This window comes from Numida meleagris, chromosome 2 (assembly GCF_002078875.1).
Source record: "Numida meleagris isolate 19003 breed g44 Domestic line chromosome 2, NumMel1.0, whole genome shotgun sequence".
Taxonomy (NCBI): Eukaryota; Metazoa; Chordata; class Aves; order Galliformes; family Numididae; genus Numida; species Numida meleagris.
The window spans coordinates 131,814,096-131,838,323 of record NC_034410.1 but is presented as its reverse complement, the minus strand read 5'-3'; the positions used below and the strand labels follow the sequence as shown (position 1 = coordinate 131,838,323).

Here is a 24,228-nt window from a genome sequence, read left to right as displayed (position 1 = left end):
AGTAACATAGTATTTCATATTTATTCTAGCCTCTGTATTTCAAATTCTAGGTGATACAGCTGGTTCTTGTGGTGATCCAGGTATTCCAGGTCATGGATCTAGGGAAGAAAACAATTTTAAAATTAAAAGCACAGTACATTTCAGCTGTGATGTTGGGTACATTCTCCATGGCTCAGAAGAAAGAACATGTCTGGCAAATGGAAGTTGGACAGGGAGACAACCTGAATGTAAAGGTATATCACCAAAGATACAAACTATCTTGATAGACATGCTAATCAGAAAACAAATTTTACATTGCCAGTTTTGTGACATGTCTTTGTACTGACCGTTAAAATTTTTCCAGTAAGTTGTTGCAATGTATTGTACTTGACATCAAGATGCAAATTTGAAATCATTTGCTAGCAAGAAACTCCTTGAAACGCCTTTTTTAAAAAAAGGTGGGTTTTTTATTATCATTATTTTTAAATATACTAGACTGTTTGTTTCTTCTTCTTGAGTCAGCATCAGCTTTATGTGTTATCTAGTAGAAAAATTAAACAGAAAAAGTAGGACTCCTAAAACTCAATTTCTAGTGAAAGATTTTTCCCAAAAAAGCTCACCATCACCTGATCTTTAATGACCTTGATAAATTTGAATTTCCGAGACAGAGCTGAGTTTTAGAGAAATTACAATGTCAGAATTTCATTAGATATTTTATGCAGTAAATGATTGGTTTAAAAATTGTGTTAACTGACACTACTGACATTATTATTATTCAATAGAAAATGAAATGCTGAAACAAGTTTCTTTGTTGTAAATCATTCTAGAAATGTTCAGCTCTGTGTATTATCATAAAAGAGCTCTGAAAGTACATTTATAGATAATTGTTTACACTTTATGCACCTAGATTCAAAAATAAATAATTCCCAACAGATTCTACTTGACTTAACTCTATTTGACTGGATATATACTTTGATGATATTATACTGCATACATATCATGGAGTCAAAGTGTACAATGACAACTGTGGACCAGGCACTTTCTTAGCTGGGATTCTGTCTTTGTAGCTAAAGAATCCTTTTTTTTTTTTTTTTTTTTTTTTCAGGCTGTGTTACCCTGAAAGGATAAAAACAAATAATTCATCTAAACAGCTATTTACTGTACAACATGCTTTGTCAGCAGGAGGTGAAATGTTCATTTTCCAGCACAATAGCACAGATTTCTGTAACATAACACTGCTGACAGCAGAGTTGTCCTTTGACATTATTTCAAAAATGATCTCAACTAACTACATTTAAAAAATATTTAATACTTTCCTTTATAGCTGTACAGTGTGGTAACCCAGGGACAACTGCTAATGGAAAAGTATTTCGTATTGATGGAACTACATTCTCTAATTCAGTAATTTATTCGTGTATGGAAGGATACATACTTTCTGGATCATCTGTAAGACAATGTACTGCCAATGGAACATGGTCTGGATCCTTGCCAAACTGCACAAGTAAGACACATGTCTAATGTACACTCTTTGTTTTTCCCCTTTTTGAAAGATAATGAAGTAAATTATTAAGGATGACTGCAAATAAGACGAAAGCTTTTTCTTGCACCACTTCATAAATAATTTTGTACATAGAATACTCTAAAAAGATAGTGCTGTGAAAAGATGAAGAATATCTTTACTGAATGTTATGTTTACTGAATGCTGGAAATAGTATAGCAAAATATATAGACTACAGACCAGTCAGGGTTGCTGTATAATTACTGGATCTACATACTTTACTTCTTCTTGTCTTCCTATTTTTAACTATGTTTAGATTTAGTGGTATATCTAAGCAGCAGTAGCTGCCTTTAGACTAGCCCAGCTAACATATGGTATATATTCTCTAGTCTATTCCACATTTGCAGGTGGATGTTTTGTTGTCTGGGACTATTTCATTTTTTGAATATTTGAATCATGCAGTTTAATTAAAATCCATTGCACAAACTGTGATAAACTGTGGAGCAGGCATACAATGTACCTCAGATTCTCAGTTCACCAACTGTTTAGATCAAGGGGATTTGTTCAGAATACTCCACAGGTTTTCTCATTTAATAGAATCATAGAACCATAGAATCATAGAATGGCCTGGGTTGAAAAGGACTTCAAAGATCATTGAATTTCAATCCCCCTGCTGAGTGCAGGGTCACCAACCACTATTTTGCAAACTAGGATACAGAGAGGGTGCCATTCTCATTGGACAAGCTTTGACATGGAGTTTGAAGTAGCCAGGATGTGTTTTCTGCCCAGGAAACTGTGATAAAGATGGTGTAGGGAGACTGTCAAATTTACTATTAGATAAACTGTTAAAAACATGGGTGCTGTATGTTGTATAAAATGTTGTATAGAATATCTATGTTGTATAGAATTTTTTGTGTTTATCTTTTTTTTTTTTTCCTGAAAACAACAGCTTTTGATCATTGCCACTATGGTTCTCATGATTTCTTTCTCTGAAAACTGAAACTGAAACTTATAGATCAAATTGATGAGAACTAAGGAAAAACTTTGATTATAGTAATTTTTACACTAGAAATCACAAGAGGTTTTACAACCATTCTCTCATTAAAATGCTACAGGGCCAATTTTGGAATAAGCCATGTACAACATTTGTGGAATTTCTGAATATTCTCCTCAGTTTATATATATAGTTGTAAAATTTTCCAGGCAATCTTTGCTTTCAGATTGTTCAAATGGAAAAAATAAACTAGACAGCAGATACTTATATCTTTAATAATGAGGCTCTGAAGTGATGGAGGGTATGAAAAAACAGCAGGGATGCATGGTTTATTTCTTGCTTTTGTTTAATTTATGATCTTAAAATTTTACTGATTAAAATTCTACAGTCCATTACTTCTGCTTTGGAACAGGTGTATTGATTTTCTCCAAAATGTTATTACTGTACAGCTGCTCAAGTTGTGTTTGGCAGCTAATTTGGATGACATACTTTATGCTGATGAAGATGAGATTTATAATTTTGCTCCTCTTATTTCTCCCTAATAAATCCCTAGTTTTTCCCTGTTTTTTTTCCCTCTAATATATAAGTACATCACATTCAATTTTTAAAATCTGTTTTTCAATTCTTTATTTGCAGTTATCAATTGTGGAGATCCAGGAGTTCCAGCAAATGGCATGAGATATGGTGATGATTATGTGGTTGGACAAAATGTTACTTATATGTGCCAGCCTGGATATACAATGGAATCAAATAGCTCCTCCACTCGCACTTGTACTAGCAATGGCACATGGAGTGGATCAATCCCAACATGCAAAGGTATAATAGTTATTTTGATTGGCAACTATTTCTTCTAGGTCATTAACATCCACTGTTCATTGTAAGGAGTCGGACAGGTACTTTTTTAGAAATCAAAACTTACTGTTATTACAAATATGTTGCTTGGCGGCAGGAAAATGACTTCATCACTTGGTTCTTTTCTCCTGTTTTAAAAACTATAGATGCCACCAATGAATGCTGACAGTTTTTGTTGTTGTTGTTGTTTGGTTTTTCTTTCTCTCTCTCTCTCTTTCTTTCTTTCTTTCTTTCTTTCTTTCTCTCTCTCTCTCTCTCTTTCTTTCTTTCTTTCTTTCTTTCTTTCTTTCTTTCTTTCTTTCTTTCTTTCTTATTTTTTTTTTTTATATTTACAGAATACTGGCATGCTGCTACATTGAATTAGCCAATATGAAATGATAGCAGTTTATGGGTTTTTTTGTTTGTTTGTTAAGGTTAAGATGTCATTACCAAAGATAAGCTAAAAATAATGGTCTCTGTCTTTACAAAAATACCACTCAAACACGTGATGGGAGGCTTTGGGAAAGGTCTGCATGTATAGAACTGAACTCAAAGACAAATTGCTCTGAGTTACGCTGTTTGTAATAACAAGATATTTCTCTGATCCATCCCTCATTAAATGTGCACCTGTGCTTATCAACATACTTAGCAAAAAGACTACATCTTTCCAGAAAGTTCCCTAATAAATATTCATCTGTTATTTTCTGTAACATGAAAACTAGAATGATACATCTCCAGGTCCTCACTTTCTCTCATTTACTAATTGTATTGGTGATATTTCTGTTTAATTGAATTTCTTTTTAAAACACTTTTTTGTTGTTTAAATAGCAAAAAGTCTGAACTTTACTGAAAGATCACCTTCGTCATCAAAATAATTTCTCTGAGAAACCTCCAAGGATCTTGCTGAACACAGAAACATACTCTCTCTATAAGCTTATTTTTTTCACTCTTCCTGCTATCACAACTGTAAAGAAGCAACATTAAATTTTCAATGTTCTTTCTTTCTGGGCTCATACTAAGTGTGTCTAATCTCTAGTTTTCTAGAACTTAGTTGTCTAAGCATGTACTTACTTTGTTTTCATTACTGGTTTATTTTTTCTGGAAGTTTGACTGTATACCTCATTTTCTCCCCTGAGAAAAAAAAACACAGGTTAAATCCCTTTTGATTCTCCACACCATTTGCAGTTATTTTCCTTCTCAAGTCCAATTGTTCCAATATGCTACCAAGTATAATTTAATTCTACTTCAACTTTGATAATGTCCCTTTTTTTTCCAACACTTTGAATTTTGTGCATTCTAGAGGATGTCAAACTTTGAGATCCTCTTAAAAATTAACTCATTTCTATTTTATTGTGCTCTTAACCTGACACAGCTTCAGTTACAAATCTGATTTTAAGAGCATAAGAATGACCATACTGGTCTGGTTGGCCAAGATTTAATTTGCTTCTGAGAGCACCTGTAAGTGAAAAGCTAGAAGATTAACACACAGAATATCAACAGTTTACAGGCAGATTCGTCCCGGTTCCATGACTATTGAGGCGGGGGACCCACGGACCCATGCCCCGGGAAAGGGAAAAGGGAAAAAGAGTAGGGAGATGGGCCTAAAAAAAAAAAAACAGTGGCAACAATCTGAGGAGAAACAAACTAATTTATTAAATAAGATATCGGAATGCAAAATAACATAATATAATACAATATAATTACAATTTAAGCTAATAAATCCAATAAAATGAGAGTGTCCAAAAATCGAAGAGGCCTTACTCTAATTGCTGAAGGTGAGACGGCTGGGGAGCGAGATGCTGCCGGGATGAGAGACGGGAAGAGAAGAGGGAATGTCTCATGATCTGCAAAGAGTTTTATCTTTCCCCCGACCGGAAAATGGTAACAGGGTAGCAAAGTCCTCTGGGGAATGTAGTAGTTCTTCTTTTCTGAGAACCAGGTAGCCGGAACTATTCACAGAACTGGAGCATTCATTCTTTAACTCCCCATACACTACATGATGTTATGATGTTGAATGCCAATAACCAAAAATCATAAAACCATTGTGCAGAACAATTATTTATGACACAGTTTCACCAAAAGTCTTGCAGCATCAAATTCTTAAGGACTATACTGCACCTAACCGGGAGCAGGAGAGCTAGCTCTGATCTGATTCAAACAAACGTGTAAAGGGAGAAGTAGACTGTCATTTTTGGCTTTGATATCTAGACCATATATATTTATGTATTGTATTAATGCTAAATAATAATTATATACAGAATCTCTAGGATTCACTGGGTGTGCATTGCTAGTTAATAACCTATTTAACTGTGCAATTATAAGGAATACATAATGTCCATTAGTATGTTTGAAATTTATCATAATTAGTTCTTACTGTAAGGAGAAAATACCAGGGTTTTCTGGTACTACTTAGTTAAAGTAATTGGAAAATGAACTGACCAGAACATGGACACATAATTGTTGCAGTGCTATTGTAATAGATGATATAAATGATTCTCTTGTGTTGTTTAGGTGGAGGAAGATGCTTATTCAAGCACTGATTTGTTTTGTTTTATTTTTCATTTTTTTTAACACAGATTTGCATTTATAATATACTTTACGTTGTGTAACTGAGAGCTGTTGCTGTATCACATAGTCACGAAATCAGAAAATGGTTTAGGTTGGAAGGGAATTTGGAAATCATCTGGTCAATGCCCCTGCTCAAACAGGGACAGCTTTCTCAGGACCATGTTCAGATGGCTTTTGAAGGTCTCCAAGGACAAGAGACTCCACAATCCGTACCAGTGGTTCATGACCCATACAGTAAAGAAATGCTTCTTGATATTAAGGCAGAAACTCTTGTATTCCAGTTTATGCCCATTTCTTCTTTTCTTGGCTCTGGGCACTGTTGAAAAGAATCTGTCTTCATCCTCTTTATGGTTATGTCAGTTATTTCTATAGTCCTCCTGTGGTGTTTTTCAATCTTCCTTCCTACAGATGAGTAGAAGATGTGTTTCTATTTTTTTTTTTCGCGGGAGGCCTGGAAATGAGAAACTTGCAATGGAGTTGGGCTTCTTAGAAGAAGCAACACTGACAATTTCAAGAGGATGCAAATCTTGCAATTTTATCCTTCTACTTAGATGTGCTTTTTTGTTGAGGAGCTAGTCATGAACCAAGTATTAATCACATTATGGTACATAGAAACAAACTTTCCAGGCATATTTTAGAGGAATCATGCCCTGGAAGTTGATCTTTGGGCATTAGTATCTGGAATATGTATAAATTTATTGATAGGTAGAAAATATTTGACTATTATTTGACTATTATCTCACTAAAAATAATCATACCCTATGTTGTCAACACAAATAAGCAAATTCAATTAGTGTAATATTACATTTTTTAAATATTGTACACTTCATAGTCTCTATACTAATTCTGAGGTAATCTTGTTACCTTGCTTGATACAGCATCCAGTTTAAAACGCTTTATCAATCAACCATTATGGTATGTCTCTGAAGTGGAGGAAACCAGGAAGTACTAACTCCAGGAAATGTGGCAACAATATATTGAGAAATATAGCATGTTCTCACTCAATTGTCCTCTAAAAAAGGTGAAATTAGCACATATGGTTCTTCTTGTAACAGTGTACACAGGGAATATTTACAGCAGCTGGATCTAATTATTTTGAATATTATTGCAGCTGTTACCTGCCCAACTCCTCCGCAGATCTCTAATGGAAGGTTGGAAGGAACAAACTTGGACTGGGGATTTAGCATTAGCTATGTTTGCTCTTCAGGCTATGAACTCTCTTTTCCTGCTGTTTTGACTTGTGTTGGGAATGGAACTTGGAGTGGTGAAGTACCTCAGTGCTTGCGTAAGTGTTTTCTCTATCGTCTTGTATTTCTTAATTCAAATATTGTGCTTTTTTTTATGTATATTTTAAAAAATGTTGTCTAAAGTTGTGATATTATTTATATATTAGTGAAGAGAGAGGAATATCTGTAAATCATTTGTGAGGACACAGGAAAACAAAAGAAATATTATGGGCAATGAACATCAAATATCCCAAAGAAAAATCAACATGCTGTCTTGTATTTGGATCCAGCTATGTACAGAATAGGGGAAATTTCATTATACACTCTTTATTTGCTCATTACTCATGCTAGACTTTCTCTGATATCACAGAGAGTTGTGTATAAGACTAGTGTTTACTAAATCCCAGGGGTGTTCCCTGACAATTTTCTATTTTTCCGCATACACTAAATTAAGTTATAAGTTCTGTGCAGTAAATTTTATTAACTTGAAAGTTGTCACATTGATTGATTTTTATATTGCTAGAAATTTAATTGTAATAGCAAAGGAGCCTTTTTCCTTAGGTTTGTATTGTTCCACTTATTGTTTAAAAAACCTCTTTAAAGAAGTGATTGTGATGCTTCTGAGAGATTCAGTTGTTTGCATTGAAGAATGATGTTTAGTAGTTATTGGTAGAACAACTATACCACAGGAAATGCAATCTTGAGCAAGGAGTCTATCTCGAAGATAATTTCATCTTGGTGGCTCTAAAGCTTCATTTGAGCTTGCTAACTAGCTTTCTAAATGTTGAAAAAAGCAGTTTTCCATTATTTTACCTTTTTTTTTGCATTCTTCATCTCCCTTTCAAGAACATTCTCTATTTAAGCGACATCCTAATAGTATGGAACCGTAGTGATCATCATAATTTCTTTTCTTTTCCCACTAAGGATATTCTCCCCCTATCAAAAACAGTTGCTGAACAGTGTTGCTGAAACTACACATCAAAACTGCAGCATGGTGAAAGGCATTGTTTCTGGAAGCATTTGCTATTTATGTTCACTAGATGAAGGTTTTCTAGAATTTACGATATTAAGAACGGCAAAGACCATGTAAAATGCTTTTCATTGTTTGCTCTTGACTGAAATATTGTGTTCTTACATTCATTTTTTTATATCATAATCTATTTGTCATCTTTGATGTTGTAATACTTAAGTATGCTCTGAAAAAGGGGCTCCACCTTTAAAATATTTTAAAGGTATAGTTAGCCCAGAGTACGGCTGCCCGGGAATTAAAGACGGTTTCATGCAGGGATTATATTAACTGAGTATTGCTGATGTGCAGAGGTTACCCATTGGTTTGCAGTGTAAATCAATGGGCAGCCAGTGCTTGCCAAACAGCTTAAGCTAGCTGCCATCTGGCAGAAATGAGAGGGAGCTGGTGAAAATCATTCTCAATGAGCAATCTTTAAACTGCTCTTGACACCAGAAATTTAGTTCCCCGCTTGGTTCCATAGAGCCTGTAGCTGAATATATGCAAGTTATAGTTAGGTGGAATAATTTGGAATGGGATATATGCTCTTTTTTTTTGGTTATTTATCATCTATGACCTACTAAATATGTCTGTTTAATTAGTCATATTGCATCTTTAGTAAAGGACTGGTGTTTTTATAGGCTTAACAATAGATGGCAAAAAAAATATAGGTCTGTTCCTGAAAATGCTTAGCTACAGATTTAACTTACTATTAGTCAATTAAACATCATTGAAGAATGAGAGTAGCCTCATAGCCTCACTGCCAGAGCTCCAAAGAGCCATCTTTTTTAAAAGCTCTCCCTATCTCTGTTAAAAGTTCCAGGAAACCATAGGACAATATTTCCATTGGGAATGGGAACATTCACAAAACTTCTGGTTTGCTGTATTTTTAGTTTGTCCTGTAGTTCCCTATTTCACTATCAGAGGAAAACCGCTGGGAATTAGCATAGTGCCTAGTTTCCATGGCTTCTATATCAAAGGCAGATACTCAGTAGATATTCAGTGACTAGTTAAAGGTTACTGACAGTGGAAAGATGAAATTTTAGTGTCGTTTTTTTAATTAAAAAATAGCAAACTTAACAAAACATTTCTGTTATGTGAGGATTTTTCTTTTTGCTTGAGAGTAGCTGCTACTTTGTTAATACAAAAAAACTGATATAGAGACAATTTCAGACTTCTGTCTTAAAAATATATATTGCATATATTTTCAAATTAAGACTTCCATATGATTTTGATAATTAAAATAAAAATTACAACTGTGATTTTTCAATCAATGAATTAGATTATTTCTGTGGCACTAGCTCCAATTCACAGAACTTTTTGAGAATTGAGCCCATAATTCTTTAGACAGTCCAATTCCACTTAAGGCTGTAAAATTGTATACAATTTTAATGTGTTGTAGATATGCCTTTTTACTTCATCAGCATGAGTGTGCATGAAGATCCTCCACAGTCAGTGTCAGCAATGGTAGGTAGAGGGCATTATAATAAATGATACATTTCTTTTCTGTCATGTCTTTTCTCACAGCAAAGTTTTGTGGTGACCCTGGAGTACCTGCTCAGGGGAAAAGAGAAGGCAAGAGCTTCATCTACCAGTCAGAAGTCTCGTTCATCTGCAATCTGCCTTTTATTTTGGTTGGCTCCAGCACTAGAATTTGCCAAGCAGATGGCACCTGGAGCGGTTCTTCACCTCGATGTATAGGTAAGGTGACACCCATATTGTAGACATTTCCTGAATGCTTATTATTCCTTTTCCTGTAAGGTCAGTCTAGGAGTTTTCAGATATTTCACATTATCTTCATGTTTCTATATACTGTATGAGAATCAAGTGACTTTATTTCTGTTTCTCTCATTGGCTCACTGCACGTTTTTGTGCAAACTTTCTCTATACATTCATATGTTTCATTAAAATATCATACTTTGCTTTGTCTTTAATTTATAATATATATTTTTTTAAGAACCTACTCGCACAGCATGTGAGAATCCAGGAGTACCAAGGCACGGATCGCAAAACAACACATTTGGCTATCAGGTAGAGTATGCTATTTTTTATTAATTGGATATTAAAGATGTTTTATCCTGCCTCAAAGTTTATAAACTTCTGATTAGAGGTCAAGAAACTGCCTGTGTCCTAAAAAAGCTGGTTGCTCAAATATTACTGTGTTTCCTTATTTCTGCTTGCTGGGTTATCCTGACTTTGTGTCCCTGTTATGTATTGAGTGCTTTATAATGAAAATGTGCTGTTCAAGTTTTGCTTCAAGTTTCACCTTGAAGGAGTTCAGTATTTCAAAGCAATATATATGCGCTCTCTATTGTTCGTCAAATAAGATTTTTCACTCTCAAAGTGTGTATACTTTGTGCCAAACTGCTAACATAAGCATACTTTTAAAAAATATTTGTTTGGTTGGAGTTTTTTGGAGGGGAAGTTGGGGCAGGTGGGGTGTCATTGCTTATGTTGTGTTTGGGTGGTTTTACTTTTCTGAAAAGATAGAACCACAAATGAATTAGAATCACTGAGGCCAGCAGGTGCCTCTGGAAAGCTTCTAGTCCAATCACCACCTTCTCAAAGCAGGATCAACTTGGGCTGGCTGTTTAGGGCCGTGTCCAGGTGGGTTTGGAACATTTCCAGGGATGGAGACCCTACCAACTCCCTCAGCAAACTGTTCAAGGTTTATCATCCTTACAGTAAAAATGCTTTTTCTTATGTTTAAACAGAGTTTTCTGAGTTTCAATTGGTGCCTGTTTTGCCACTGGTCTGATCACTGGACACCACTGAGAAAAGTCTGGCTCTGTTTCCTTTCTTGCCCCCAACAGTTGTTTGTACACATTGATAGGATTCCTCTTGAGCCTTTTATTTTGCAAGTCGAACAAGCACAGTTCTCTCAGCCTCTCCTTATGTGTCAGATGCTCCAGTCCCTTGATCACTTTGTGGCCTTTCACTGGACTCAGTGTAGTATGTCCCTGCATCTCTTGTTCTGGGGAGCCCAGCAATGTACACAGCACACAGGTGTGTCTCACCAGGGCTGAGCAGAGGGAAAGGATCACCTCCCTAGACCTACTGGCACTGATCTGCTAGATACAGCTCAGAAGGCTGTTGATCTTTGCTGCAAGGCTGTTTTGTAAGCAAATGTTGTTTGCGTATTCTCCTGGTGGAGTTACATGCGATGTGTTTCCTGGGCAGGTTCGGCCTGGTTCCATGACGAATGGGGCGGGGGACCCATGGACCCATGCCCTGGGAAAGAGAAAAGGGAAAAAGGGTAAGGAGATGGGCCTCAGAACAACGGCAACAATCTGAGGAGAAACAAACTAATTTACTAAATAGGACATCGGAATGCAAAATAGCACACTATAATATAATATAATTACAATTTAAGCTGATAAATCCGATACAACGAGAAAGAGTGTCCAAAATTAAAGCAGGCCTTACTCTAATACCAACAGTGAGACGGCTGGGGAGCGAGATGCTGCCGGGACGAGAGACGGGTGGAAAAAGAGAAAAGGTCTCATGATATGCAAGTTTTTCTCTTTCCCTCTGACCAGAAAATGGTAACAGGGTTGCAAAGTCCCCTGGGGAATGTAGTAGTTCTTCTCTTCTGAGAAACAGGTACATACACTACGTGACGTTATGATGTGGAATACCAATAACCAATAACCAAAATCATAAAACCATGACATTAGTATATGCAGAGTAATACTTCCGTTGTGTGTTTTCCGTACAGAGTGCTATATAGACAATGAGATGCTAAAAAGGGAGTTTTTGTAGTCAGTGATGGAAAACCCTTTTCATAATGTAGCAAGAGATCTTTCATAGAATCATAGAATTGCAAGGTTGGAAAGGACCTACAAGATCATCTAGTCCAGACAACCTCCTATCACCATTACTACCCACTGAACTACTAAATCATGTCTTGTAGCACCTCATCCAGATGCCTCTTGAACACCGCCAAGGATGGTGACTCCACTACTTCCCTGTGGAAGGCATTCCAGTGCCTGATGACTCTTTGAGAGAAAAAGTTTTTCCTTATATCTAATCTAAATCTCCCCTGGCGCAATTTGTGGCCATTTCCTCAGGTCCTATTTGTCTTCTGAGAGAAGAGGCCAGCTCCCTCCTCATCCCAACCTCACTTCAGGAAGTTGTAGTGAGCGATAAGGTCTCCCCTGAGCCTCCTCTTCTCCAGACTGAACAATCCCAGCTCCCTTAGCCATTCCTCATAAGACTTGTGCTGTAGACTCCTCACCAGTTTTGTTGCCCTTCTCTGGACAGGTTCCAGGGCCTTGATGTCTTTCTTGTAGTGAGGGACCCAAAACTGAACACAGTACTTGAGGTGCAGCCTCACAAGAGCTGAGTAGAGGGGAATGATTACTTTCCTGCTCCTGCTGGCTACGCTACTTCTAATGCAGGCCAGGATGGCATTCGCCCCGTTGGCCACCTGGGCACACTGTCAGCTCATGTTCAGCCAAGCATTGACCAACACCCCCAGGTCCCTTACCTCTTCACAGTCATCTTGCCACTCTGTCCCAAGCCTATAGCATTGGATGGGGTTATTGTTGCCAAAGTGCAGGACCTGGCACTTGGCCTTGTTGAACCTCATCTCATTTGCCTCAACCCAGCAATCCAGCCTATCCAGATCCCTCTGAAGGGCCTCCTTACCCTCAGGCAGATTGACACTACCTCCCAACTTGGTGTCATCTGCAAACTTACTGAGGGTACACTCAATCCCCTCATCTAGGTCATCAGTAAAGATATTAAACAAGATGGGCCTCAGTACTGACCCCTGGGGGACACCACTTGTAATGGGACACCAGCTGGACTTAACCCCACTAATTACTACTTGCTGGGCACGGCCCTCTTGCCAGTTCTTTACCCAGAGAAGAATATACTTGTCCAGGCCACAGGCAGCCAGTTTCCCTAGGAGAATACTGTGGGAGACCATGTGAAAGGCTTTGCTGAAGTCTAGGTAGGCTATATCAACAGCCTCTCCCTCATCTACCAGTCTGGTCACATGGTCACAGAATGAGATTAGGTTGGACAAGCACGGCTTGCCTTTCATGAACCCATGTTGGCTGGGCCTGATCCCCTGGATGTCATGCACTTGCCATGTGATCTCACCCAAGATGATTTGCTCCCTAACTTCCCCTAGTGCCTAGGTCAGGCTGACAGGCCTGTGGTTCCCCAGATCCTCCTTACAGCCCTTCTTGTAGATGGGAGTCACATCAGCAAGCCTCCAATCCTCTGGGACCTCTCCAGATAACCAGGAATGCTGATAGATGATGGAAGGCGGCTTTGCAATCACCTCCACCAGCTCCATCAGCACCCTAGGTTGGAGCCTGTCTGGTTCCATGGAATTGTGACAGTCCAGATGGAGGAGCAGCTCTCTTAACTATCTCCTCCTGAATCACTGGGGGTGTATTCTGCAGACTTCCAGCTCACGGCATAAAGTGCCCTGAGGTTAACTGTTCCGAGTATTAAAGGCAGAGGTAAAGAAGGCGTTTAGAACCTCAGCCTTTTCCTTATCCTTATAAGGATATATTCCTTGACCTGGACAGGAGAAGTGGGCCCATATGAACCTAATGAGGTTCAACAAGGCCAAATGCAAGGTGCTGCACCTGGGCTGGGGCAATCCCAAGTATTTATACACACTGGGGGAAGAACTCCTTGAGAACAGCCCTGGGGAGAAGAACTTGGGAGTCCTGGGGGATGAGAAGCTGGACATGAGCCAGCAGTGTGCGCTGGCAGCCCGGAAGGCCAACTGTGTTCTGGGCTGCATTAAAAGAGGAGTGGCCAGCAGGGAGAGGGAGGTGATTGTCCCCCTCTGCTCGGCCTTCGTGAGGCCCCATCTGGAGTACTGCATCCAGGCCTGGGGCCCTCAGTACAAGAAAGACGGGGAGCTCTTAGAACGAGTTAGGAGGAGGGCCACCGAGATGATCAGAGGGCTGGAGCACCTCTCCTGTGAAGAAAGGTTGAGGGAACTGGGCTTGTTTAGCTTGGAGTAGAGAAGGCTCCGGGGGGACCTCATTGTGGCCTTCCGATATTTGAAGGGAGCATATAAACAGGAGGGGGAACGATTGTTTATGAGGGTGGATAGCGATAGGACAAGTGGGAATGGTTTTAAACTGAGACAGGGGAGATTTAGGTTAGATATAAGGAGGAAGTTTTTCACACAGAGGGTGGTGATGCACTGGAACAGGTTGCCCAAGGAGGTTGTGGATGCCCCATCCCTGGAAGCATTCAAGGCCAGGCTGGACGTGGCTCTGGGCAGCCTGGTCTAGTGGTTTGTGACCCTGCAACACAGGTGGTTGAAACCAGATGATCTTTGAGGTCCTTTTCAACCCAGGCCATTCTATGATGCTACGATGATTATTATGACACTGTGGAGTGGTCACATTCCCTGCTGCATCAAGTAAAGGATGGAAATTCTCCTTGGTTCTTCTCTTACTGTTAATATATTTGTAAAAGTATTTATTGTTCTCTTTTACTGCAGTGGCCAGTCTGAGTTCAAGCTGGGCTTTTGCCTTTCTATCTTCCTCCCTGCATATCTTAGCAACTTCTTTGTAGTGTCCCCAAGTAGCCTGTCCCATCTTCCAGAGGACATAGACTCTCTTTTTCTCCCAGCATCTCAACAAAAGTTCCTGGTTCATCCACACTGGTCATCTTCGCCTCCAGCTTGCCTCAGGAACAGCCCGCACTTGTGCCTTTAAGATTTCCGTCTTGAGGAGCGTCCAGGCTTCCTGGACCCCTTTGCCCTTCACAAGTGACTCCCAAGGGACCCTGCAACAAGTGTCCTGAACAGTTCGAAGTCCATCCTCTGGAATGAGGAAGTTCAAGATAGCAGTTTTGTTAGTCACCCTTCTGACATCACCAATAGAGAACTCTATAACTTCATGGTCGCTCTGCCCAAGACAGTCCCCAGTCTTCACATCTCCCACCAGTCCTTCTCTGTTAGTGAAGAGCAGGTCTAGTGGGGCACCACTCCTGGCAGGCTCTCATACCAGCTGTGTCAGGAAGCTATCTACAGTCTAGAAACCTCCTGGACTGCTTTCTGTGCACTGTATTATATTTCCAGTATATATTGGGGAAGTTGAATTCTCCCATGAGAACGAGCGCTGGCGATCATGCAACTTCTGCAAGCTGCTCATAGAATGCCTTGTCCACCTCTTCGTCTTCATTTAGGCAGTCTATAACAGACCCCACCAAGATATCACGCCTACAGGCCTTCCCCCTGATCCTTATCCATAGACACTCAACTTTATCATTTCCAATCCCAAGCTCTTCAACATCAAAACACTCTTTACCATCAAGAGTTAATATAAACACCACCACCCTTCCTTCCTTGTCTATCCCTTCTGAAGAGCTTGTAGCCATCCATCACAGTACTCCAGTCATGGGAGTGGTCCCACCATGTTTCAGTAATAGCAACTAGGTCATAGTTAGCCTGCCACACAATTATATTTTAAGAATACTTTAATTTACTTTAATAATACTTTAATACTTTTTAATAATACTTTAATAATACTTTAATTATATTGTTTAATGAGTAACAATACTAAAATGTGAAATTGAAAAAGCTTCTTAATTTCTGATTTTCTGAATCACACAAAATAAAGATGTCAGTGAGTTGTTTTCATGGATGAGTGGTGTACAGATGCAGAAATGTGATTTATGGTTTGCTAGAAATATGGTAAGGCAGGTGCGAACAAACTAATGAAGAGTCAAAATTATTCTGCTACCTCCATGTTTGGTAGTACGGCTGAAAAGTGCAGTCATATCAACAGGAGTATGCAGAAAAGTAATCTAGAAGCTTCCAGGTCAAACTGGAATGTGGTGCCTGTAGTAGGAGTTAACTACAAACTATAGATATTCAGAAACTCAAGAAAGGCCTGATTAAAATTTGAGCAGATTTACAATATTAAATTCAGTTTTAGAAACAAGGGGTTGAAGCTAAAGATTATTCTAAGTCTTGGCCACAGATTTCTTTGGTTTGTCACTGTTGTGGCTTTTATGCAGTCGTGACTGATTCTAGCAATCTTCGGGTTTTCAGATTTTGTTAGATGACAGCTACAGAGAAGTGGTTATATAATTGTCACAATTTTCTCCAGGCAACGAAGTGGAGTGTTGTTTCATGACAAGACAGAATACACAGAGGCAGACCTTGGACTAACTTGCTTTGGAATTAATACGATGAAGGTTGCTCTGAAAGTAATGCCTCCTATTTATTTCTGTGGAAAGCACAACAGACACAAAGAGCACAATAACTCTATTTGATAGAGCAAATTCTCAGCTACAACAGTTCTTTCAACAGTCACCACCATTAGCAATGCATTTTCAACAGTGATGAGTAAGAGCCTGCATGCCATGCTAGTAAGAATCTGTACCAGCAGAGGTGACCCACTCACCACTGCTGAAATGCACCACCCATCACCTCACTGTGCTCACAGCCACTCTTTGGACTCCATGTAAGCTCAGCAGGTATCAATGAATATCAGCGGGTGTCTTTTTTTTCCACATGAAGGATTTCAGTGACTCACCTTTGCTTCATATGCATTTCCATGTCAGACACCATTTTGTCAGAGTGCCCCTCTGCTGCCATCTGTCGCACAGCAACAAAATGCAATGGAATATTGGTGGGAAGGCTCAGCCTTTACTGTCATACCACCAACATCTGCCTCTGCTGTCATGGGCCAACATTATAAAATAGGAGGCATTGCTTTTGCAGCAGCCCTCATATGTTATGCTAGACTGCAACTCTTTATTTAGCTGTTTAAGAAATGAATCACTGTAATGACCATTTTCTACAATTTTATTGTCCCAGTTTCTCTGGCATATTAATGAGCATTTTATCGCTGAAGAAGCTAATGGGGCCTTTCTCATTTGAGATGTAGTTGTGGCTGTGTATGAAAGCATCACTCACAGCTAGCAATGAACTGTCAAAATATCCAGCAAAATGTCAACTGATAAATAATTCCTAAAAGAAGTATAGTTGCTGGCAGGATTTACAACCTTGATCCCATAGTTGTAAGGTTAGTGACTTGTAGATTAATGGAGCAAATCAGCAAATTTAGTTTTATGACAATTATTTTGTAAAATGTATGAGCTATAGTCTCCTTCTCTAGTCAGCAGTATATCCTCAAGCTCCGATGTAATGAATTTTTGTTTTAAATATGAACTAAATGTCTGAGTGGGATTTTTGGCTACTCTAAATATGACTGCTTTGTTAACACAGAACAGTGGAGGAGTAGCATTCTCACACATGAAGCAGAGTTCAGCTCTTTACTGTGTTGAAATGTCAGTGAAAATATTCAGTTCTAGATGAGTTATTGTCTGTAGTTTCCGGAAAGAAATATTACATTACTGTGTATTCAATAATATTATGACTCATTTAAGCAACAAACATAATTTAATTTATAATATGCTACAATTAACTTTATGAATGGAATAATAATAATATAATGACTTTTGTTTCTTCTATCCACAGCAGAAAGTTAAAGAATAATTATAAAATACTGAAGTTGAGATGGCTTTGATTTCCTTGTGACTGATTCTTTTCTCTTTAGTTCTCTCTCATTTTCAATAATAGATCAAAAGAGTTTCTCAGAATTAAGCAAATTGGTTTGCAGTTGGCAAATCTGTAACAAGGAATTGTTACCACTGAATATATAGGATGGTTTTCTGACTCTAACCCAGAGTTGTTTTTTTTCTCATTTCAGATTTTTTATTTGTCTGTTTTGTTTTTGTAAGAGAAAGGGGTGGGAAAAAAAACTCTCTTAAATGCTTCACATTTAAACTAATACTAGTAAGGCCACTTAAGTGACTTAATGGTTAAGTTTTGTCTCATCAAAATGAAAAATAAGGCTTTAAGCTGATGGCAGAATTCAGATCTTCAAATGTGGAGTCCTATGTTAGTGCTAACAACTGTCCAAACCTCCTCTTCTACAACACTGTATCACAGACTGTTATTTATTTTTCACAATACTAATGGTAAGTCATGAATTTCCACAGTGCTGTTTTTCGTTAGAGTAGTTTCTCCCCCGTCTTGATGATCTGTTTTCCTATGCTATTGCTTGCACTGAAAACTCAGGCATATATGACACAATTCCTGACTTGACTGAAAGGAGTATCAAAACTTGACTTCCCAGAGTCTACACTAATAAAAGCACAAATATTGCCACCTCACATTTGAGTGGTACTTCAGGTGTTCCTGGATCTTTATACTTCCCTGCTTCCTGAGCTCTATGGCTTCAGTCTTTTGTTGGTTGCAGGTGTTAGTGTCTGTTTCACTGTGAAATCCTTCTCTAAGAGAAATATGATTTTGATTTTTTTTTTCTTTTTGATCTTTTTTGCATTCTCCATTCACATGGGGATATTTATGTTTCTAGCACATTTTTACACCAAGCATTCTGCAACTCCACGAATACTGAAATCTACTCTATAATGGTCCACTTCATTTATGTTAGGTAATTGTTCTTTGTTACCCCTGAAAGCTGACTCTGTACAGGACATCATTTCTTTAAGTGATCATGGTTGAGTTGTTCACAGTTATAGGTTCCCCAGTACCATCTGAGTCCCATCTCTTTTCACACTCACACCTGCAGTCTTCTTCAAAGCAACCTGTGTTACTGTTTCTCAAATCTATCATACCAGTCTCATGCCTGTATTTCTCTATGCAGTGTCTCATTAGTGGTTCATATTTCATTCTGCATGATAGCTACTTGTTACTACTGTGGATATAAAATTGTGATTGTACTGTACAAAAAGGAATGGATGCAAATTAGTCACAACTACATGATCAGAAGAAAAATTGATGTTACAGATAAATCAAAATAAACAAAAAAGGCTCCAAACAGATCAAGACAAGCTCAGAGAAAGGAAGCCTGTCAAGCCTCTGCACAGTAATTATTACATTAGTGATTACAGTAATACTGTATAACTGGGCTACCAGATTATAGATATAGCAAAGATTTAATGAGGTATGATTTTGTTCATTTAAACATGATTTTAAAAGTTACTGAAGAGATAGGACATACATTCCTGTTGTGGTTTAATCCATCAGGTGGCTCAGCACCACACAATCATTCACTCACTCACTCCCTTTCCAGTGGGATGGGGGAGAGAAATGAGAAAAGCAAAGGAGAACACATAGGTTGAGATAGACAAAAGGGTAATAGTCATAACTATTTATATATACGAACATATATAACAAGTGCACAACCAATTGCTCACCACTCCCTGACATTGCCCAGCTAGCCCCCTTGTGAGCAGAAGAAAGCGAGATGAACTCTCACTTCCTTCAAAACTCCTTCCACATGATTTCATATGGTATGGAATATCCCTTTGGCCAGTTGAAGTCAGCTGTCTTGGTTCTGTTCCCTCTCAGCATCTTGGGCCCTTCACTGAGAATGGCCTTGGCTCTGCACAGCACTGCTTAGCAGCAACTATAAACATTGTTGTGTTATCAACATTGGTTTTCTCCTAGAACCAAAACACAGCATCATACTAGACACTCTGCAGAAAAGAATTCCATTATAGCTGAAACTAAGACAATTCCCTTAGCTTCTCAGTCCTCTGACATGAATTGCTGGGAACAGAGAAGCTTCTTGGAATATCTGCATGTTCTTTGGTAAACTGAAGACCAAGAAAAGCTGAAACTAAAGTAATTTATGACAATTAGAAATAAATTCTATGCTTGTATATCATGTAAGAATAAGGAAATCATTATGTATTACTATTTTATGTAATTATAATTTTTTTTTGTTCAAAATATATCTAGACTGCTATCCTATTAATAAGTAGTTGCAGTTTTATATGTATAGATGAATTTACTTTTCTCATTGTTATTTCTCTTGTGTTAGGAAATGTCAAATATATTGTCTTTTGGTTCTTAAAAAAATTTACTGATGCTGGTTATTTGAATATCCAAACCATAGCAAATATTATTGAAAAAAACCAGCTGTGGAACAGAAACAATCAAACAGTATGTAAGGTGTCTTCCTCCCACCCAGGACGGGGTGCAAACACTGTTATACATAGAGTAGTTCCTCACTAAAGTCAGAGACTATAGCGGATAAAGACATGTAGACTGTTTCTCCAGCTATTCTTCTGTTCAAGTTGTATAAAGCACTGAGCAATATAGAATGTCTCAGCACTGAGATTTCATGTAATACTGTATTATAGTGCCACCTGGTGCCTCTAGTATGACAGTATTGCAAAACAGACCACAGAAAATAGATCTGCTTTGGAAAACAATTACTTGTACCTTTTTTCTATTATTATAATTGTTTTATTATTATTATTTTATTTTAGGAGCAGGGAGATTCATTCATTTATTTATTCATTAACCTAATCTTGAATAGCTTGGCAGCACTTCTAAAAACACCTTCATCACTTGGTCAACTGTTGTAGTTTTGGTGCTACTTTGGAGACCTACATATAAAGGTGATATTTCTCTGATAAAGGATAATACAGTTAAAATCCGTTTGCATGGTTTGTTTGCTTGTTTGTTTTGTTGTTGTTGCTTTATTTAAAACAGAAAGGGGAAATAAGGAAAAAGGTTTAGTGAGTAGTTACTGTTTTAGATAGAAAAGGTACTATTGTCACAGATGACTGTAATACCAAGTATTTTATTATTATTATTTTTAGAAAATAGAGAATGCTAGCAAACCAGCCTTTCCACTTTGTTGGTAGTTAGAGCCATAGAATATGCTGAATTGGAAGGGACACACAAGGATCATCAAGGCTAACTCCTAGCTCCATACACAATTAAATAATCATTAAACCATATATCTGAGAACATCATCCAACCACTTCTTGAACTCCAGTGGGCTTGGTGACATGATCACTTCCCTGTGGAGCCAGTTCCAGTGCCCAAAGATCCTCTCAGTGAAAAAACTTTTCCTAATATTCAGTATGAGCCTGCCAGGATGTAGGTTCATGCCATTCCCTCAGATACAATCACTTTTCACCAGGGAAAAGAAATCAACATCTCCCTCTCTGCATCCCTCATGAGTAAACTGTAGATCACAATAAATTCAACCCTCAGTCTCCCAGTGACCTCAATTGCTCCTCATATGTCATAGAGATCATCTGTGGAGAACTGAGAACTGTTACTGTAACACCCTGAGAATTATTTAGTTCTCAAAAGAATTTTTTTTTTTTAAAGGACTACAGCGTATAAGATATTAACCAAAAATAAATGATGTAGTTTCTCTTCAGAGTTAAGGCCAGAATTAAAGAGTGGCTATTTCTGGAGCTGCAATTGACTACCAGAGTTTGAATCTCTAACTTAGTTACAGGTTGGAATTAAGTATCTGGGTATGGGCAGTTAAATCTTTTTCCATTGACTTCCATAATGTCTACCTACTCCATTTCACAAAACAATTAAGCTGCTTTTTTTTCTCAAATACTTTATACTCAGGAAAATCACAGAGTCAAATTTGAAAGCATACAGTTCAAAGAAAATGAGGTTGCTATTCATATTAAGCAACTACATTTAACAGTCATGGTGTAAATTTTAGTTTATTTATTTTGGTGTGAGTAATGATTAAAGGGTTCTGATTTAAAACACCATGTCAAAATATTCTTTTCCTTGATAGATAAAGATTAAATAGAGAAGATATTAATTGTGTAATTGCAAATGGAGATTGCTTTGTTAGATTACTAAAACGAATTTTTCATTAAGACTAATACTTGTTCCAAAGTAATATGTCAATAGTGGTTGTTTTAACTAAAATAAACAAATAATTTAGGGTACTTCTATTCGGTGTAACTTCTTAAACTGTTAGTATTTTCCCACTACATTCTTAATCATGAAAGTGATTTAGTGTATTTTCTACAAGATCTGTTAAAGTTAATTACATAGTCCAGTAAGCACTGTAAGGAGGGGGCCAGGGGGGGAGATACGTTTTAAATCACATACTGTCTTGAAGAGCTGCTATCTATAGTTCATGGATTATTAATAAATTTCATTCTGATGAGAAGCTTGACCTCAAATGGAATAATACTATAAAGTTTCAAACGCTGCTTTCCAGGTTTAAACTGTTGTGAAAGAGTCAATATTTTGCATTTCAGCATCAATTTGAATAAAATATTTCACATTTTAAAAAAATTGTAAATAAATAAATAAATAGTTACATACAGTACATACTTTTCAACATCTTGTTTAATCATGAATGGATAAATGTAGTAATACTGGTCATTACAGAATGGTATATGTGATCTTTGCACCTTAATATTTGAGTCCACCATCCACAGTATGTAATAAGGTAATAACATACTCTTAAATTATATCATTATAATTTAATTTCCCTGCTTTTGATAGAAACTGAGAATTATTTGCATTTTCATTAATGTCACTGACTGGACATACTGTGCCAAAACTGTCGGTAACTAAAAAAGTTCTAATTTCTGCAACACACACCCATGATAACCATTGAAAACTAATGTCAGATGAATTGTTATCATAAATTATATTGTACTTGTATTCTGGTTTCTATTGTATAGATTCTTTTTTATCTCTTCTGATAAAAAAAAAGGAAAATGAAAGTGTTGTAGGGATGTTATATTTTCTGAAGCATGAGATAGCATTGTTGATCAGCCTTTGTGTGTTCTAGTGAAATATTTCTCATAACTTCTGGATACGTACACCATTCCACAAAGGTTCAGCACAGCCTATTACCTATTATTGCTCTGTGGCTTCCCTAGTTTGCTGCAAGATTTCCTAGCTGGCTCTTTTATGTGGTAGAGGAAGTCCAGAGCTGGGAAGACACAGTAAGGAGAGAGACCACAGGGTACAAGAATTTGATTCTATTCCACAGAAGATTTCATGTTGTGGGAAGAATAATTCTAATGAAAATGAAGCAATGTTTATCTCATATCAAAATGCTATGTGAATTAAATTTATTTCCTACAGAAAGAGTGTCATAATTTATCAAGCATTTATTATATGAAGGAGTATTTTGTCATGTTTTTTCTGAAAAAAAATATATATTTCCTCATAACAATATAACTGTGCTTTTTTACTTTTCAACAGGTGGGAAATGTTGTTCAATTCCAGTGTAAGAAAGGACATCTTCTCCATGGATCAACAACAAGAACTTGCCTTCCTGATCTAACATGGAGTGGAATTCAGCCAGAATGTATACGTAAGTAATTGATAGATGGAATAAGTATTTCTATTAATGCTAAAATTATTCTTTAATTCCTTTCAATCTTGGCTACTTAGTTACTGAAATTTTTCTATAAAGTTAGCATATTCTTATATATATTAACCTATATTTAATATTTTACAGTAGGTAGAAATGAGAAATGAAATTTTTTGAGTAAATAAATTTTTCTACAATAGCCTGATAAGATTTGTAAAGCAAAGAAAAATAGTCACAGTATCAGTGTACTGGGTGATGTTAAATCTGATCCATTTCAAAGAAGAGAGAGCCCTTCAGTTGACTAGAGAGATACTGAAAATATGTTCTTGTCTAAGAGAGTGCATCCCTTCCAATGAGGAATGTGCAAAGAGTCAGGAAGTGGAGGTAATGAGAACAGTCCACGAAGGAAACCCCCTGTATCAACCTATCTTGTACTGGAGTAGATAGTTACAATCTGATGAGGCAAAGAGTTTGCACTACCAGTTTACTACCAGATATGTTGAGCATATCCACAGAAGAAAGCAGCATTAGTGTTCCATTTGGTGCTAATGTTCCCCCTAAACAAACAACAAATCAGTGGCTCTGCTCATACTCTGGAGGTATGGAGGTATACTGTTTTGAGATAACACAAATCTCTCAGACACTCACTGTTAAGGATGTAAAACAGTTTTTGTGAGATTAAGATTAGTAATTAATTTTTGTCCCTGATATTGAAAACTTGCCTCAACTACAATTACTACAATGACTTACACAGCGTTTTCCAAGATGACCCATTTATTCAATGCTATACAGGTATCTTAAATCATATAACCAGTATTGCTTTTTAATATGGTAAGATGTGTGTTTTTTGTGTTCACATATGCAAACAAACAATTTTAAATGTGCAAGGATGCATTTATATTGGTTCTTGGTCCCTTGGTGGCAAAAGGGCCATTTTCAAGAATGTATTTATTTGTAGCCTCAGTACAATTGTTTATAGTCTATACAATAAC

General features: G+C 37.3%; 1 protein-coding gene across 3 annotated transcripts in view; it reads left to right on the top strand.

Moving 5' to 3' along the window:
* CSMD3 (CUB and Sushi multiple domains 3) overlaps nt 1-24,228 on the top strand; it is a 641,503-nt gene that overhangs the window by 602,147 nt on the left and 15,128 nt on the right. For all 3 annotated transcript variants that reach the window (XM_021388208.1, XM_021388207.1, XM_021388206.1), the window contains 7 exons: nt 51-233; nt 1,304-1,480; nt 3,108-3,287; nt 6,982-7,155; nt 9,630-9,803; nt 10,060-10,133; nt 23,125-23,236. In XM_021388208.1, the coding sequence (XP_021243883.1) occupies nt 51-233; nt 1,304-1,480; nt 3,108-3,287; nt 6,982-7,155; nt 9,630-9,803; nt 10,060-10,133; nt 23,125-23,236 (1,074 nt within the window). The remainder of the gene's footprint in view (nt 1-50; nt 234-1,303; nt 1,481-3,107; nt 3,288-6,981; nt 7,156-9,629; nt 9,804-10,059; nt 10,134-23,124; nt 23,237-24,228) is intronic.